This window comes from Nomascus leucogenys, chromosome 13, assembly GCF_006542625.1.
Source record: "Nomascus leucogenys isolate Asia chromosome 13, Asia_NLE_v1, whole genome shotgun sequence".
Lineage (NCBI taxonomy): Eukaryota > Metazoa > Chordata > Mammalia > Primates > Hylobatidae > Nomascus > Nomascus leucogenys.
In genome coordinates, this window is record NC_044393.1 from 65026691 (window position 1) to 65041207 (window position 14517).

The 14517-nt window shown below is 33.6% G+C and overlaps 1 protein-coding gene across 4 annotated transcripts in view; it reads right to left on the reverse strand.

Moving 5' to 3' along the window:
- TFEC (transcription factor EC) overlaps positions 1-14517 on the reverse strand; it is a 222012-nt gene that overhangs the window by 26109 nt on the left and 181386 nt on the right. For 2 of the 4 annotated variants that reach the window (XM_030825680.1, XM_030825682.1), the window contains one exon: positions 10634-10720. The exons of 1 other annotated variant lie outside the window; for it this stretch is intronic. In XM_030825680.1, coding sequence (XP_030681540.1) covers positions 10634-10720 — 87 coding nt within the window. Of the gene's footprint in view, positions 1-4616; positions 4740-10633; positions 10721-14517 lie in introns of those variants that run through there. One more of the 4 variants, XM_004090204.3, reaches the window with a different exon arrangement.

A 14517-nucleotide genomic window follows, 5' to 3' on the forward strand; every position in this document is an offset into this window, starting at 1 on the left:
GGAACGAAATTCTGATGAATGCTACAACATGGGTGAAACTTGAAAAAATTACGCTAAGTGAAATAAGCCAAACACAGTAGTATATATATTGTATTATTTTACTTATATGAGGTACCTAGAATAGTGAAATTCATAGAGACTGAAAGTGGACCAAAGGTTATCAGGATCTGGAGATGCGGAGATAAGGGGAGCCATTGCTTAATGAGTACAGAGTTTTTGTTTGGGATAATGATAAAGTTTAGGAAATAGTGGTGATGGTTGCACATTACGAATGTACTTAATGCCTTTGAATTGTACACTTAAAAATGTTTAGAATGGTAAATTTTATGTTGCATATATTTTACCCCAATATAAAATCATAATGGGACGTACCACCAACAGGAGCAAGATAAAGATGCCTATTTTCACTACTTCTATTCAACATAGTATTGTAAGCTTTAGCCAGAATAATTAGGCAAAAAAAAGTAACAAAATCTACCCACATTGGAAATAAATAAGTGAAAGATCTATGTTCACAGCTGACAAAATTTGCCATTGATTGTAAATGCTTAGACAAAATGCAAAATTTTCTAGAAAAATATTACTTAGTAAATGTAATTACTGACTGAAGAAGTAATTAATAGTGGTAATTGTATTATGATTACTGAAGAATCAAAACAAACTTTAAACATACTTCACAAGGAAAATATCTGAACTAGATAGTTTTATGGGGAAAAGTATCATATTTTCAAGAAATATATCATACCATTTTGTATAAATGCTTCCAAACAACTTTAAAGGCAAGTGGGAACATATCCCAATTCATAGACACTACAATCATACAAAGACATTAGAGGAGGAAAAATTATAGGCCCATTTCACTCATTATTATAAATATTTAGCAAAATATTATTAACACTTTGAATTCACAAGCTATAAATAAGATAATTTGCCACCATCAAGTTTGGTTTCCCATAAGTGTATTTTGTAATTTAAAAGAGAAAAAGAATCTATGATCATCTCAACAAATTCGGAAAAAGCATTTGATAAAAGTTAATCCCATTTATTATAAGACTCAGTTTATTAGGAATAGAATTTTGGTAATTTGATAAATAATATGTCTGAAACTTTAAGGCAAACATCCTAATTAATTATTCCCCTCAAAATCATTCCTTTTGACATTCAACTTTGTATTTGAAATTCTAGCCAAGGTAATAAGGTAAGAGAAGAAAAGTGATATGTTTACAGTATCAGTCTATCTCTTCATACAGAATATAGTATTAAGAGAAAACATTTAAGTTACAAAATGTCACACACAGCCTGATATCCTTTATATATACAAAGTTAAAAGCAACTAAGATAAAAATAAGTCGATCACGTTTTCTTAGCCCAATGCATGGTAGACTAGCAAAGGAGAAAGAACAGACTACGGCAATGCTGTCAAGTGTGATAACAACTGTAGAAATGACAGTAACAATTTCACAATGCTGCCAGATTTTCTTTTTAAATGCCTAACTGGAGTTTTCTGTATAGTTTTAAATTAATTAAGTTTTAACTGATGTTGATATGAAAGTAATTCTACACATAAGGTATATGTTTCATAAATTTTTTTGGATAAGACCAGTAAGTAGTTTGACATAATATTTCTTATCTACAAAAATTCTACCACAGTAATAGCTCCTTAAAGGGAATTTTTCCTACCTCTTCAGGCTTAGATATTCTGATTCTATTCATCAAATTTGTTACTCTTAGTCTCCTACTCTACTACTGTGTAAAGATGCTGATTTAATTACATGTAGAATGATTCTATACAAAATTGTGAAACACTGTTTACCATATATCCTTATCCTCTAAATGGAATGCTTAAGGATCAAAGTTTCCATTACACATTTGCTTACTGTTAGGATAAGGAATTGTGTGCATTTGTCTCACATTTTATCAAAACGGCGCCTTTTTTTTTTTCTTTTAGTTGAAGTTATGAATGTCTCCAAATTGCAATTTTAAGTCTGGAAGAAAAGACAGTGAAACTTTTATTCAAATTTAGTGCATTGGCAACATGTTTTTGAGACAATACATGTTTTCATAACCCTAGAAAAATATAGCTTTGTCTTTGTTTAAAATCAGTGCTGCCCTATAAGAAAATAAAATCTGGGTCCAAAATTATCGTGGAAACATCTAAGTAAAATTGACCTCTGAAAATGTTTATATGTCCATCTATTCTTATCAGGACAAATACAGGACAACATAAATAATCTGACCTGAATTCCACATATGCTTTTTCTACTGTTTTGGCCCCTTCCCTCTTCATATTTTATATCTGATCTATCACTCAGATATGACTTTTTTTAAGAGTTATTTCTCAGTTTGAAAATTCTTCGCTATTCTCGTATTTCAAGATCCTCAAGGCCCTAAGCCTAACTTATGTTCCCCGCCACTAGTATTTCTTCATCTCTCTCAATTAACTACCACTACCCCTCCCAGACTAACTCATAGTTTAAAAGTACAACTTCCTTCTGCTTTCTCCCAGTCAAAAAATCTGAAATCTAAAATCTTTCTGCCTTAACTCATGTATTAAGCCCAAATTCTTGCGTTTAGTTTTCAAAATCTCGCTGCATGGCCCCACTTCCTCTATTCGACATTATTTCCCACTACTCTCAAGATGAAAGATTTCTTACCACCACTTGTAAACATACTGTGCCCATGGCTCTCAACAATAGACTTCAAACCCTAGCGGGAGGGAGGGTGTGAGGGGGAAGAATGTTACTGCAAGGAATCTGTGAATTTATATATTGGGAATTTTTTTAAGAGGATAATAAAATACAAGCATGATCCTAACATATGTGCTATGTCATAGACAGCTGAGTTATTTATTACACGCCAGGTATTAAACCAAGCATGTTTCATAATAATAATTTAAATAACTATATCTCAAGTAATCTTTATAACAACTCTAGTATTACAATTGTCATTTTAAACATAAAATAATTAAAGCTCTAAGAAATGAAATCAACATTTCATGATCATATAGCTTTATAAAGAAGTAGAGAGCTTGGATTCAAACCAAGGAATGTCTAACACAATATCCGGATTCTTTATTATCTACCCTATATGTAGAAGGGCCTTGCCTTTAAAACTTTTACTCTAAAGTGTTTTGAGTACTAAAAAAAGTTACAAGGCATTGGATTTAATTTTTCTCAGTTTTTCCCACTGCTGTTTTCTGCACTACCAATGTCCCCAATCCTTCAATAAGCATCCAAATCTAAGGCTCAACTTTGGGTAAGCCCTCTTCAGCACTCCTCCTCAGGCCAGCCTGGTTTATTTTTCCTTTCACCCTAATAATATGGGGCTAACAAACTTGCAATACATTTTCTAATTGAATTTAAATTAATTGTTTTATCTTTCTCCATTTTTATTCACTCAGCAAGAGAAAAGGCATTATAGTATACATTTACCATGTTCCTGAAAATGGATTATACATGTAAAGCTAAGAATCTTTGGCATATATATGTGTATATACATATACATATACATATACGTATAGGTATACATATACATAATGTCCTAGATAATTTCATTATAAATACAAAAATGTAAAAAAGTCTCATATATAGTCACATATTTTATTTCCAGATAATTTATTAGTAGAGATAACAAAAGGAAAAAAATACCTTACATATATGTGTCTGTGCACTATCATATATTTAATATGAGTGTCAAGGGAAACTGAGGGAGTATTTTGAGTTGTTTGGATCCTATATTGTGTTTTTTGTGAAAAAATTCATTGTGACCCTAACATGGTAAAAGATTAGATAGAATAACTGTAGACAAAAAAGGAAAACAAACTTCACGTATAAAGAGGATCACTGTAGGAGAGCCTAGAGTGCACAATGCACGCAAAAAATTGGCGTTTGACAGATTATTGTCTTTCCTTTTGGGTGTTTATTAATGTAGATGCAATAAACAAGGTCTTTATAGTTTCAGGACACACACCATTAATATTCCTCTAAATTTGTTTTCTTTGCTACTAAAGCAGAGGTATACAGTTTAAATGACATGCACTGAATAGAGAAATCCCACTGTGTTATTGCTGTTATTATTTTTGTCCTATTATGACATATGTAAATATAATGCGTTGAGCTGGAGTAGGAGATCCCTTGTCCTTGGTGAGCTGGTTTATACATATAGTGGCAGATTATCTGGAAATACAATATGTGACTATATGCAATAATAGAAAAGATAAAGTACAAAACAAAGCATGATAATTTATAAATACTTTTGCATCATGCCTATTATATACATATGACCTCTTTAGTAATAAATAAAAACAATTAATTTAATATAAACACTGCAACAATTAGTTTGAAACCCTCATCTTTTGATTAAAAAGTAATAATAAACCGGAGTTTTAATATTTTTTACTAAATATACTGTTATAATTTTTTACTATAGTCCAGAGCACTAAAAATAATCTTGAAAGTAAACACGCTTGTCAATACAGCAGAATATATTTTATGCGTTTCAAAGCTTAATGTTTACATACCTTATTTTATTGACTATAAGTTTATAAAGTTTAAATTCAGTATTTCAGGTGGTTTCATCTCCAAACACTGAAAGAATTCCAAAATATACTTGCTCACCAGTTTTAACTTTGAAGTGTCTATAACCTTCACAATAGCAATGGTTTTCTCTTTCTCCTTCATCATTTTCTTTTCCTTAAACTTGCAAACAATAACCAAGAGAACTGTGCAGAAACCTCTACACTAAAGTGAACTTCGGTTCTTCATTGGACTTTGAGACTAATCTTGTCTAGATCGTGATTGACAAAAGCTTGCTCACTGATGTTATGCAGTCCTTTCAAGTTCCAACCAAGCACAGGGGGTTGTTAATATTTACTCATTCCTCGTCTCTGGAATGATCTTGAACTATAACAGTTGACTTAGATTACCAAATGCCACCAGCATTTACAGACACTCGATTGAAAAAATACCTATACGTGTTAAAAGAAATGAGTTACTATGTACAACCACGTCTCTGAAAGAAAGGGGTGAAACTAAGACCAATGGGTGTAAATAATACACACATCTAAACTCAACGGCTAAGCAATCATTCAGCTGGAGTGTGCCAGATGATGAGATCTGTCTCAGACCCCTTCAAATCATAGGATTCTGTAGTTCTATGAAATGGCTACTTCCCTGAGACCGCTGGCACAGCAGAATGGGTAGAATCCATCCAGGGCTGGATTCAAGGCCTTACTTTGCCATTCATTAACTATATGAACTTGGGCAAGTTACTGAACTTCTCTAAGCTGCTTTCCTCATATGTAAAATTTTAATAGGAAATAACAATCTCATAGGTTTGTTGTGAAATTAAATGTAGTTTTTCACTAAAGGTATTTTGCATAATTCTTGTCGCCTAGTAAGTAACCAATGCACGGTAGCTATTATTATTGTTGTCTTTATTCTTGTTGCAGTAGTACCATGCTACTGCAACAAGAATAAAGTATTCCTGAATAGGAATTATAATGAAAACAATTATTTCAATACTATGTGTGAATTTTAGTCATTTATTTAACATGCATTTGTTGAGCCCCTGTGATGTGTTAGTCACTATGCCGGGTACTAACAACAAAAAAACAGGCTACTGTTTTAGGCTCCAGAGACACAGCAGTAAATGAGACAGACAAAATCCCTGTCTCCAAGGGGTTTGCATTCTACAGGGGGAAGCACAGAATAAACAGGTAAATGCAGTAGTAAATAAGATCATTTGTGTTACACTACTCATAAGTCAGAGGGTAAATAAAATAAGACATTGATTTGAGGAGTCATGGAGTAGGGTCTTACAGTTAGGGTAATTGTGAAAGGCTCCTTTGACAAGCTGACATTGACTAAAGATCTGAATCATAAAGAGGTAACCATGTAAAGATTTGAGACAAAAGCATTCCAAACTAAGAAAAGGCAGTGCAATGGTTGTAAGATAATATTCCTGTCATGTTTAAGGAGGAGAAAGGATGCCAATGAATCCAGACCCTGAAGTCAAAGGGAAGTGCTGACTATATGCTGGATTATATTCTGAGTATTTCAGAAAGTTAATAAAATGGTAAGTTAGGAGAAACAGGGTGTGATTAATGGTAATGTTAATAAAATGGTAAGCAAGGATAAACAGGATGTGATTATTTCTTTAGGAAGATTATTCTGGCTGCTCTGTGAAGAACAGCTGTAAGGGAACAAAATGTGGCAGGAAAGCTGGGTCAGAGCCTGTGGCTGTAGTGAGAGATGATGGAACGTGTTTTACAAGAGGACATGATAGGAAGCTGTGAGATTCTGGAAATCTTGGATGTGGATTACAAAAACATATTGATAGATGTGGGTATGGGAGTAAGAGAGAGAAAAGCAAAGAATGACCATTTTTGTTTCTTTCACATGAACTAAAAGCACATTTTGGAGGGAGGACTTCTTTTCAGTCATGTTATGCTTAAGATATCTGTTAGAACCACAAAAGATATCAAGTAAGCAGTAGAATATATAAGTCTGGCATATAGGGGATTGATCTAGGCTAGAGATGTGTTGATGTTACCTATAGGACATGTACTGATATATGAGAAAAGAGGACCAAAGACTGACCCTTAGGACACTCCAGAATTTAGACATCTGTGACAGGAAAAAGAACCAGTAAAATGAGTGAAAAATCGGAGAATCCACGGAATCCCAGATAGCTCTTCAAGAAGAAGGAAGTGGTCAACCATGTCAAATGCCACTGAGAAGCCAAGTCAAGTGACAATGGAGAATTTGCTACTGGATTAGTTTGCTATTGATTGCTATTGATTGGCTTGCTATTGGTTTGCTATTGATTGGTTTTAAGAGCCCTTTTAGAATTGTGAGGACAAAAGCCCTACTGGAGAGGAGAGAATGAGAGGGAAGGAAGTCGAGGCAGGGAGAAAATGGGGGCAGTGAGTATTTGTGTGTGTGTATGTAAAGGAGTCATGAACTAGCCTGGTAGCCAGAGAGGAAATGTGTTTAAAGGGTGCTGTTTGGTTTGGTTTGCTTTTAGTGAGTGTTATTAAAGACTGATAAATGCTGATATTTATAATCCAGTAGATCAGCTGAAGATCTAGAAGGAGGAGCTAGAGAAGAAAAGTCCTTTGGAAGGGATCCCAGACACGAATGGTAGGGCTAGCTTTAGATAATGAACTAGGACAATTATTCACATGGGAGCTAGTTATTTAAAAGAGCATGGCAACTTCTCCCCTCTCTCTTGCTCCCTCTCTTACCATGTGACACTCTGGCTCCCCTTCCTTTCTGCCATGACTAAAAGCTTCCTGAGGCCCTCACCAGAAGCAGAGACCAGGGTAATGCTTCACGTATACAGCCCGCAGAGCCATGAGCCAAATAATCCCCTTTTCTTTAAAAAGTACCCAGCCTCAGGTATTCCTTTATAGAAATGTAAAATGGACTAACGCAGACAACCCATGTCATATAGTAGGTAAACATAATAATAATTATTGGTAAATATTCTCATTTTTGATGCTTATTTTAATAAACTTCTGTTAATTTAGCCTGACTAGAATCCATTCACATTTGCTTGGGTAACAACTACTGCTTTCTTGGTTCCCATTCTTAGTCTGGGCAATTTGTTGTGGAGGGCTGTTCAAGCCACGGCTCTAGGGTAGGCCCAAGACCCAGAAACATTGGCTTAGAAATAGATATGTGACAGAAGCTGCTCTATTATCCCAGAGCTTTAACCGGAACTAAGAAGAAAAACACTTCTTCTTAGGTATCCCATACTAACTGAATGTTTCCATTAGGATGCATTTGTTTTTGAGAATCAGAAAATCCTGATATATTTGGCTTATAAAATGAAGAAAAAAAACCTTACATATCCATAGGCAAAATAATTCTCCAGGGGCATATAAGCAGCATTTCTTTCCATATCTGTTGATTTTCTCTTTCCCTTTGTTTCTTTTGTTTTTCCTCACTTTATCTACCTTTTGGGGGGAAAAAAAAAGGCTACAGAAGCCCCATAAATCATGGAGAAGCAAAAAGCCTTCTCTTTCTTGAAATTATAGACTGAAGTAAACTTCCAAGCAGGTCTCAGTATCCTGCTCAACTTGCCAGAATTGCAGCACAAGCCCATTCTTAAAACAATCTCTGGCAAGGGAAATGGGGCCACCAGAATTGGTTTAAATTAATCAGAAACTTCCTCTTTCTTGTGAAGGAATGGATGTCTGAAAAAAAACTAGGTTAGCAAGAAAAAAGTGTATGCATGGCTGGGAATAGGCTATGACAGTGTCTGTTCAATGGCTGAGAATAAAGCCAGCACAGAAGAAAACAGAGACAAATTTACAAAGGGATGCCCACATACAATATTACTTAGGGATTTTTAGATGGCATGAACCAATAAATTCCTTTCATGCTTAAGCCCCTTATGAGTCAGGTTAACCACCTGCAACCAAAAGTTCACTGGCTAATATACTTACTCAAAGCTTTTTTCTGAATCTAACAAGTCTTTGCTTTTATCTACATAAACTATAAAAATCCTTCAGAGTTTCCTACCCCTATTCTGCCAGCTATTCTTGTACATTCTCTTTTTTCTCACTTCTTGCCTTATGTTGTTCTCTTAACTTGCTACTTTTCTGCCTTCATGTCTATCTCTTAAAATCTTAACTATACAGTACTTCATAACTATATTTCAAACATCACCTCTTTCTAAAGGACTTCCAAAAATTCTCACTTTCGCATGGTTTCTCCTTCATTTGAGCTGCAGAGCAAATCTCTAACTAGCATTCAAAATGAACACATGTAGTCTATATCAATTAAAACAGCCTTCGGAGACCAATATTTTTAATTATTCCCATAATACAGAAATAGATACCAAAGCAAAGGCAGGTTACGTGATTTGCACAATGTCTGGACTAGAAAGGGGTTTGACCCAAGTTCTGCATTCCTTCCCGCCTTGACTCTCAGGCACAACTCATTGTGCTACCCCATTATATTGTCATCTCTTGACATGTGAATTGTGCCTTACTCGACTTTCAGTCTCATATTGTGTGAATATTATGTTTTACATATAATAAGTATTCAGTAAATATTTGGTTAATTGAACTGCTTTGTTTTATATGTGGATCTAAATTATCAATAATCTTTGGTTAGTTAACAGCAGATATTTCTTTATGTAAATACACTTAGGCCAGTAATATCCATCTATTTAAAAGTACATTCTGTATATCAAAAGCATATTCCCAATGAAATTCATCACCAGTTTTTTACTGAGTAAGCCATTCTACAAAGACTCTACAAAACAAGTAGATAATTTGACAGAGAATGTTTCAGTATACAATTTCAATGAAGTAAGTACCACGTACAAAGAAGAGAAGACTGCAGGAAATTAATATCATTTCCTCAAACTCAGAAGTTGAATATTGGTTAAGAAAATGGGATCCTCATGCTGTGAAATTAGAAAGGGAGATATTAGCGTTAATATCAAATCTATCTAGAGAATTAGTTTTCATGTCACTATGCTATTTGAAATCTGAAGAGAAAAAAGGTAGAGTCATCATTCTATATTTAAAAAAATGAAAACTGAAAAAAAATCCTACAACAGAAAACAGATTTGAAACCTCATCTGATATTTAGCAGGTAGAGTTAGTATTGGCGACTTGACTAGCACGATGTGGAGGTCCTGCATACTAGAGAAAAGGAGAAAGGGACACTTCTCTCATTAGATAGTCTACTTAAGAATTGATACAGAAAAAAGGGATGCTTCCACCAACATTTTTTTGTAGGCCCTAAATTGAAAACATTCATCATAATGTAGTCTAGCTTATTGACTTATTGATGAATAGTCCACAACTCAATATAGTCAGAATTCACTTTTTTTAAATTAAATATTTAAAGTAACAATTCAATTGCGATCTTTGAGATTCTTTTTTCTCTTGTTCTCTTAAAGACTGTAAACTGTAAACAAACGAACAATAATCCTTCAAAATATGTTGAAAGAACTTATACACCCTTTACAGATAACATTTTTATGATTCATAAATGAACAATCAGAAGGCGCATAGCAAGCAAATAGGAGATAAGACACTATCCCTTCATATTGCAGGAATTTGTACTGATTTCAACGTAGAAGTCTTCCTACATACTTTAAAGGAGGGTGAGGCCTGTTCTATCTTTTTCAATTTGACTTTAACCTCTGGCTATTGGCTTAGAAGTAAATTTATATTTTTCATTGTTGCAATGTTTTCTTTCTTCTACGAAGGTATAGAGCCTCTAAATCTGAAAGCTGTATTAGTCATGGTAAAATAGTTAAAATTTAGTCATGACCTTATAAGAGTGTTTGATTACTTGCTGTGCTTAAAATAGAAAATCTAAAGATTAAATTCCTTACAGAAAATGCTAGCAAATTAGATATATCGTTAGATGCATGTATATAGGATTAGATAGATAGAGACAGAGAGAGAGATTAGTACAAGCACTATATTCTTCTTCAACCATTAGATAACCTTTTTTTCTGCACCAATAAATATTTTCTAGTATTCATCTTTTATCTTGTCTGTTTAAAAGTGCAGAAAAAAGCATCAGTTGCTAATCAAATTTTTTTATTATCAGAGTGTATTCATTTCCGTTTCAATGACCTTCTTGGGTCTGAAAGCACTTACTGTTCTTTGCATTAGCAGAGGAGAGTCTGCTCCTTCCTCTTTAAAACTTGACTCCATACCGATTATATCCTCAATAACGTCCTCCATCTAGCAAAATATAATACATTTAGAATATTGTACATAATGATAAAAGTTGTGCTTCAGTCTGAAATCAGAGAGAAAAATTCTAGCAATCTTTATAAGTTTTTTAGACAATTTAAATTGAGGTTATATATACATATATAAAACCTATATATATATATATATATATATATATATAAACACAGATATCTTTAGCATTGAAAATGCAGGAATCCTGACAATCTTTAGTCTGTTGCTTTTTCTTGCATTTGTGTCCAAAGGCTGACAGGTGACAACTTGGCAAATCACCCTTGGCTAGTCTCTTGAAAATCAGTATCTACATAAATAGAGTGGTTATCATGAAATATCTCAAGGCAGATAGGGTCCCTACAGTTAATATGTACAGAGATTACTTTCTACAAACTTTATTTTTCTTTTAAAATGTTCTGATTGCATCTTACATGTGGATATCTAAATATTCATGGTTAAATATTACCCAGTACATTCCTGTAGACATAGAATAGATAGAAACATTTCATCCTACCTTCTCTAAAGACCAATAATAATAGGTAATAGCAATAGCAATAAAAAAACAACAATAATAATGAACATTTTAAATAGTAACAATAAAAATCATTTTTATAGTGCATGAGATGTACCAGGCATGCTTCTAAGTGCTTTACACACATCATTCATTTAATACTTATAATAACCCTATGAAATGAGTACTTTGCTATATAGAAAAGGAAACTGAGAGAAAAAAATTCAATAATTTGTCCCAGATTATATAGTGAGTGAGTGGTGGAGGATGGACTGACATCCTAGAAATCTGGCTCTATAGTCCAAATCTCATTGGCTTTCTATTTCCTTTCTCAGTTCTTTTCTAAAATAGAAACTTTCCTTCCCTTCTGTACTTTAGCTGGGGGAGATTTTAAAAGTTTATATGTTTAAAAAAATGGTTGTTTCTCTCTCTCTTTCTCTCTCTCTGCTCTAGCTCTAGCTCTCTTTGTTTCCATCATATTCCATTTAGTTAAATTTTTAAATGTGATACAAACTCAAAGATATTGTGAATGTTTTATTTATATAACTATAGTACTGTGAATTTCCCATGATATATGCAGATACAGTCAGGAGTACACTCTAATAGATATGGAAAAATATCTTATAATTCTATTGATGTTATCTTCAAAGCAAGATATCTAGGAACTTAAGAGAATTAAGTGTTCGGAGAATTCTACTAAGATACTCCAAAAAATACAGAACACTATTCATATCTTAACAAATATTAATTAAGCAATGTTTACTGTGAGATCTTGTGGTTAGAACTGGAGCTACCATAGCCAACAGCAGGAAATTCTTATTCTTATGCAGCTCAAAGTCTTAAGGAAACAGACCCATGAACAGCTTAATAACAAATAGTGGGCTGAGGAAATGAAAGCAGGTAGAGGATACAGCTTGATGAAAATGGTTGTTATTTTATAAAGTGCATCAGAGAAGATTTACTGACATTTGAACAGAGATAAGATTAACATGGGAAAAGGTGATCCTTGGGAAAGGAATAAGAAACACCTAAAGTAGGAACAAGTTCAACATGTTTGAGAGAGAATGAGCACTAATGGGAATACAGCAGAGTGCGCAAAGGCAAGAGTGGTTAGAGATGAAGTAGAAAAGTACGCAAGAAACTGACATCACAGAATCCTCAAGGCCAGTGGTATCCAATAGAAATTTCTGCAATGATGGGAATGTCCTATATCTGAAATGACCAATGTATTAATAGTAATAACTAACCACATACCCACATATGACTACTAAGCACATGAAATGTGGTTAGTGTAACTGAGAAACTGAAATTTTAATTTCATTTAATTTTTTTAAATGTTACTGAATTTGGCAGGGTGCAGTGGCTCACACTTGCAATCCCAGCACTTTGGGATGCTGAGGCATGCAGATCACTTGAGGTCAGGAGTTCTAGACCAGCCTGGCCAACATGATGAAACCCTGTCTCTACTGAAAAATACAAAAATTAGCTGGGCGTGGTGGTGTGTGCCTGTAGTCCCAGCTACTTGGGAGGCTGAGGTGGGAGAATCACTTGAACCCGGGAGGCAGAGTCTATAGTGAGCAGAGATTGCACCACTGCACTCCAGCCTGGGTGACACAGTGAGACCCCATCTCCAAAAAATAAAAATAAATAAGTTACTGAATTTGGACTAACTTTAAATTCAAATAGCCACATGTGGTTCATGGGTACTACAGTGGAGGGTGTAGCTCTAGCCATGGTCAGATGTTAAATCCTTGTGCACAGAGAGATCTTTAAAGAACCTAGGTTAATACATGTGCATATTTTGTTTCTTTTGTTTGGTCCAGTCTCTGAAATTCTTTAAGTAAATTCTTGATTGTTATTAAACTGGAATTTTTATTTTGTGATATTTTACTCATATTCTACCACTAAATGGGCAAAAACCTTATACTGAACAGATGTGAAGAAGACTTGAGGAAAGAAGATTGCTAAACATAATTTATGGGGAGTGCTTTTCATTTGGATACTTGGAGTGGATTCAGTAAAAGTTACACATAAGTCATTCATCTATTTTCTCTTTGGAAACTTATGTCATAAATGACGCGGTCTGTTTAATTTTTCATGTTGACTATAAAGCATGCTTAGGTTTCCCTTATTCCAGAAAGAAACTTTTCTTTGTTACATGTGAAACATCCTCCTTTGGAGGCTGTGCCTTTGCCTTTAACACTACTATCCTTCATTTCTGTCATCTACCTACATGACTACTTTTTTCCCTAATTTCAGTTTTACCATTATCTTAATGGATGTTAAAATCTAAAATCCAGCCTAAAACCTTCACAACTTCTAAGTATCTCCATAATTAAAAACCTAAGAATCCATTTGTTATTTTAAAAAGACAACAAACACACCATTTTGTATCAGATGAAACAGAATTAATAGATCAGACAAAATAAGAATTACAAACCCACAAGTAAGCATCCTCAGAATAATAAATTAAGATCATAAGAATACAAAGAAAGAGCAAATTGCTTGACAAAAGTAAAAATGGAGATTTTTTACATTCAAGGACAAGGACAAAGGAAAACATTTATACGTTTTCAGATATGTGAAAATAGAGGTTTACAAAAGAACAAGAATAAAACTTTTTAACAACACTGAGTACAAGAAGAAAATGGGATAATACTAGAAATATTAAAGGTAAAGAACTTTGAACCTACACATTTATAGCCAACAAAGTATCTTTTAAGTATGTGGATGAAATTAAATTCTTTTTGGAAATAAAAACTCAGAAACTTTAAGGCGAAAATACCTTTTAAAAACAGTTTAAGGAGTACTCCAGTCAGAAGATAAATAAAACCATGAAATTGATACAAAAAAAGAATGAGTAAAGAACAGTAAAATTTTTGGGATCTAAGTAACTCTATATATATGTAGAGAGAGACATACATGCATAATAATTATATATGTATTTCTATAGATAAGTACACATATATACATGAATTCTATACATACATAAATTCTATAAATCTCAATTCAGAAAGGTGGGTGGCAACAAGGAGATGAGACCATACTAAGGTAGATTTTTACTTAAGAGTATGACATATATAATGTTAAACAAGGATATAGATGTAGAAAAAAACATAATGACGACTCTTAAAATATTAGGAGTAACAAACAGAAAAGAAGATAAAAACTGACCAATGGAAGACAGAAAAAAGAGGGCAAAGAAACAGAAAGCATAGTAACTTAAAACATAAGAAATTATAACTGTTAAATCCTAATAGTAAAGTAAGTACAAGAATACAAA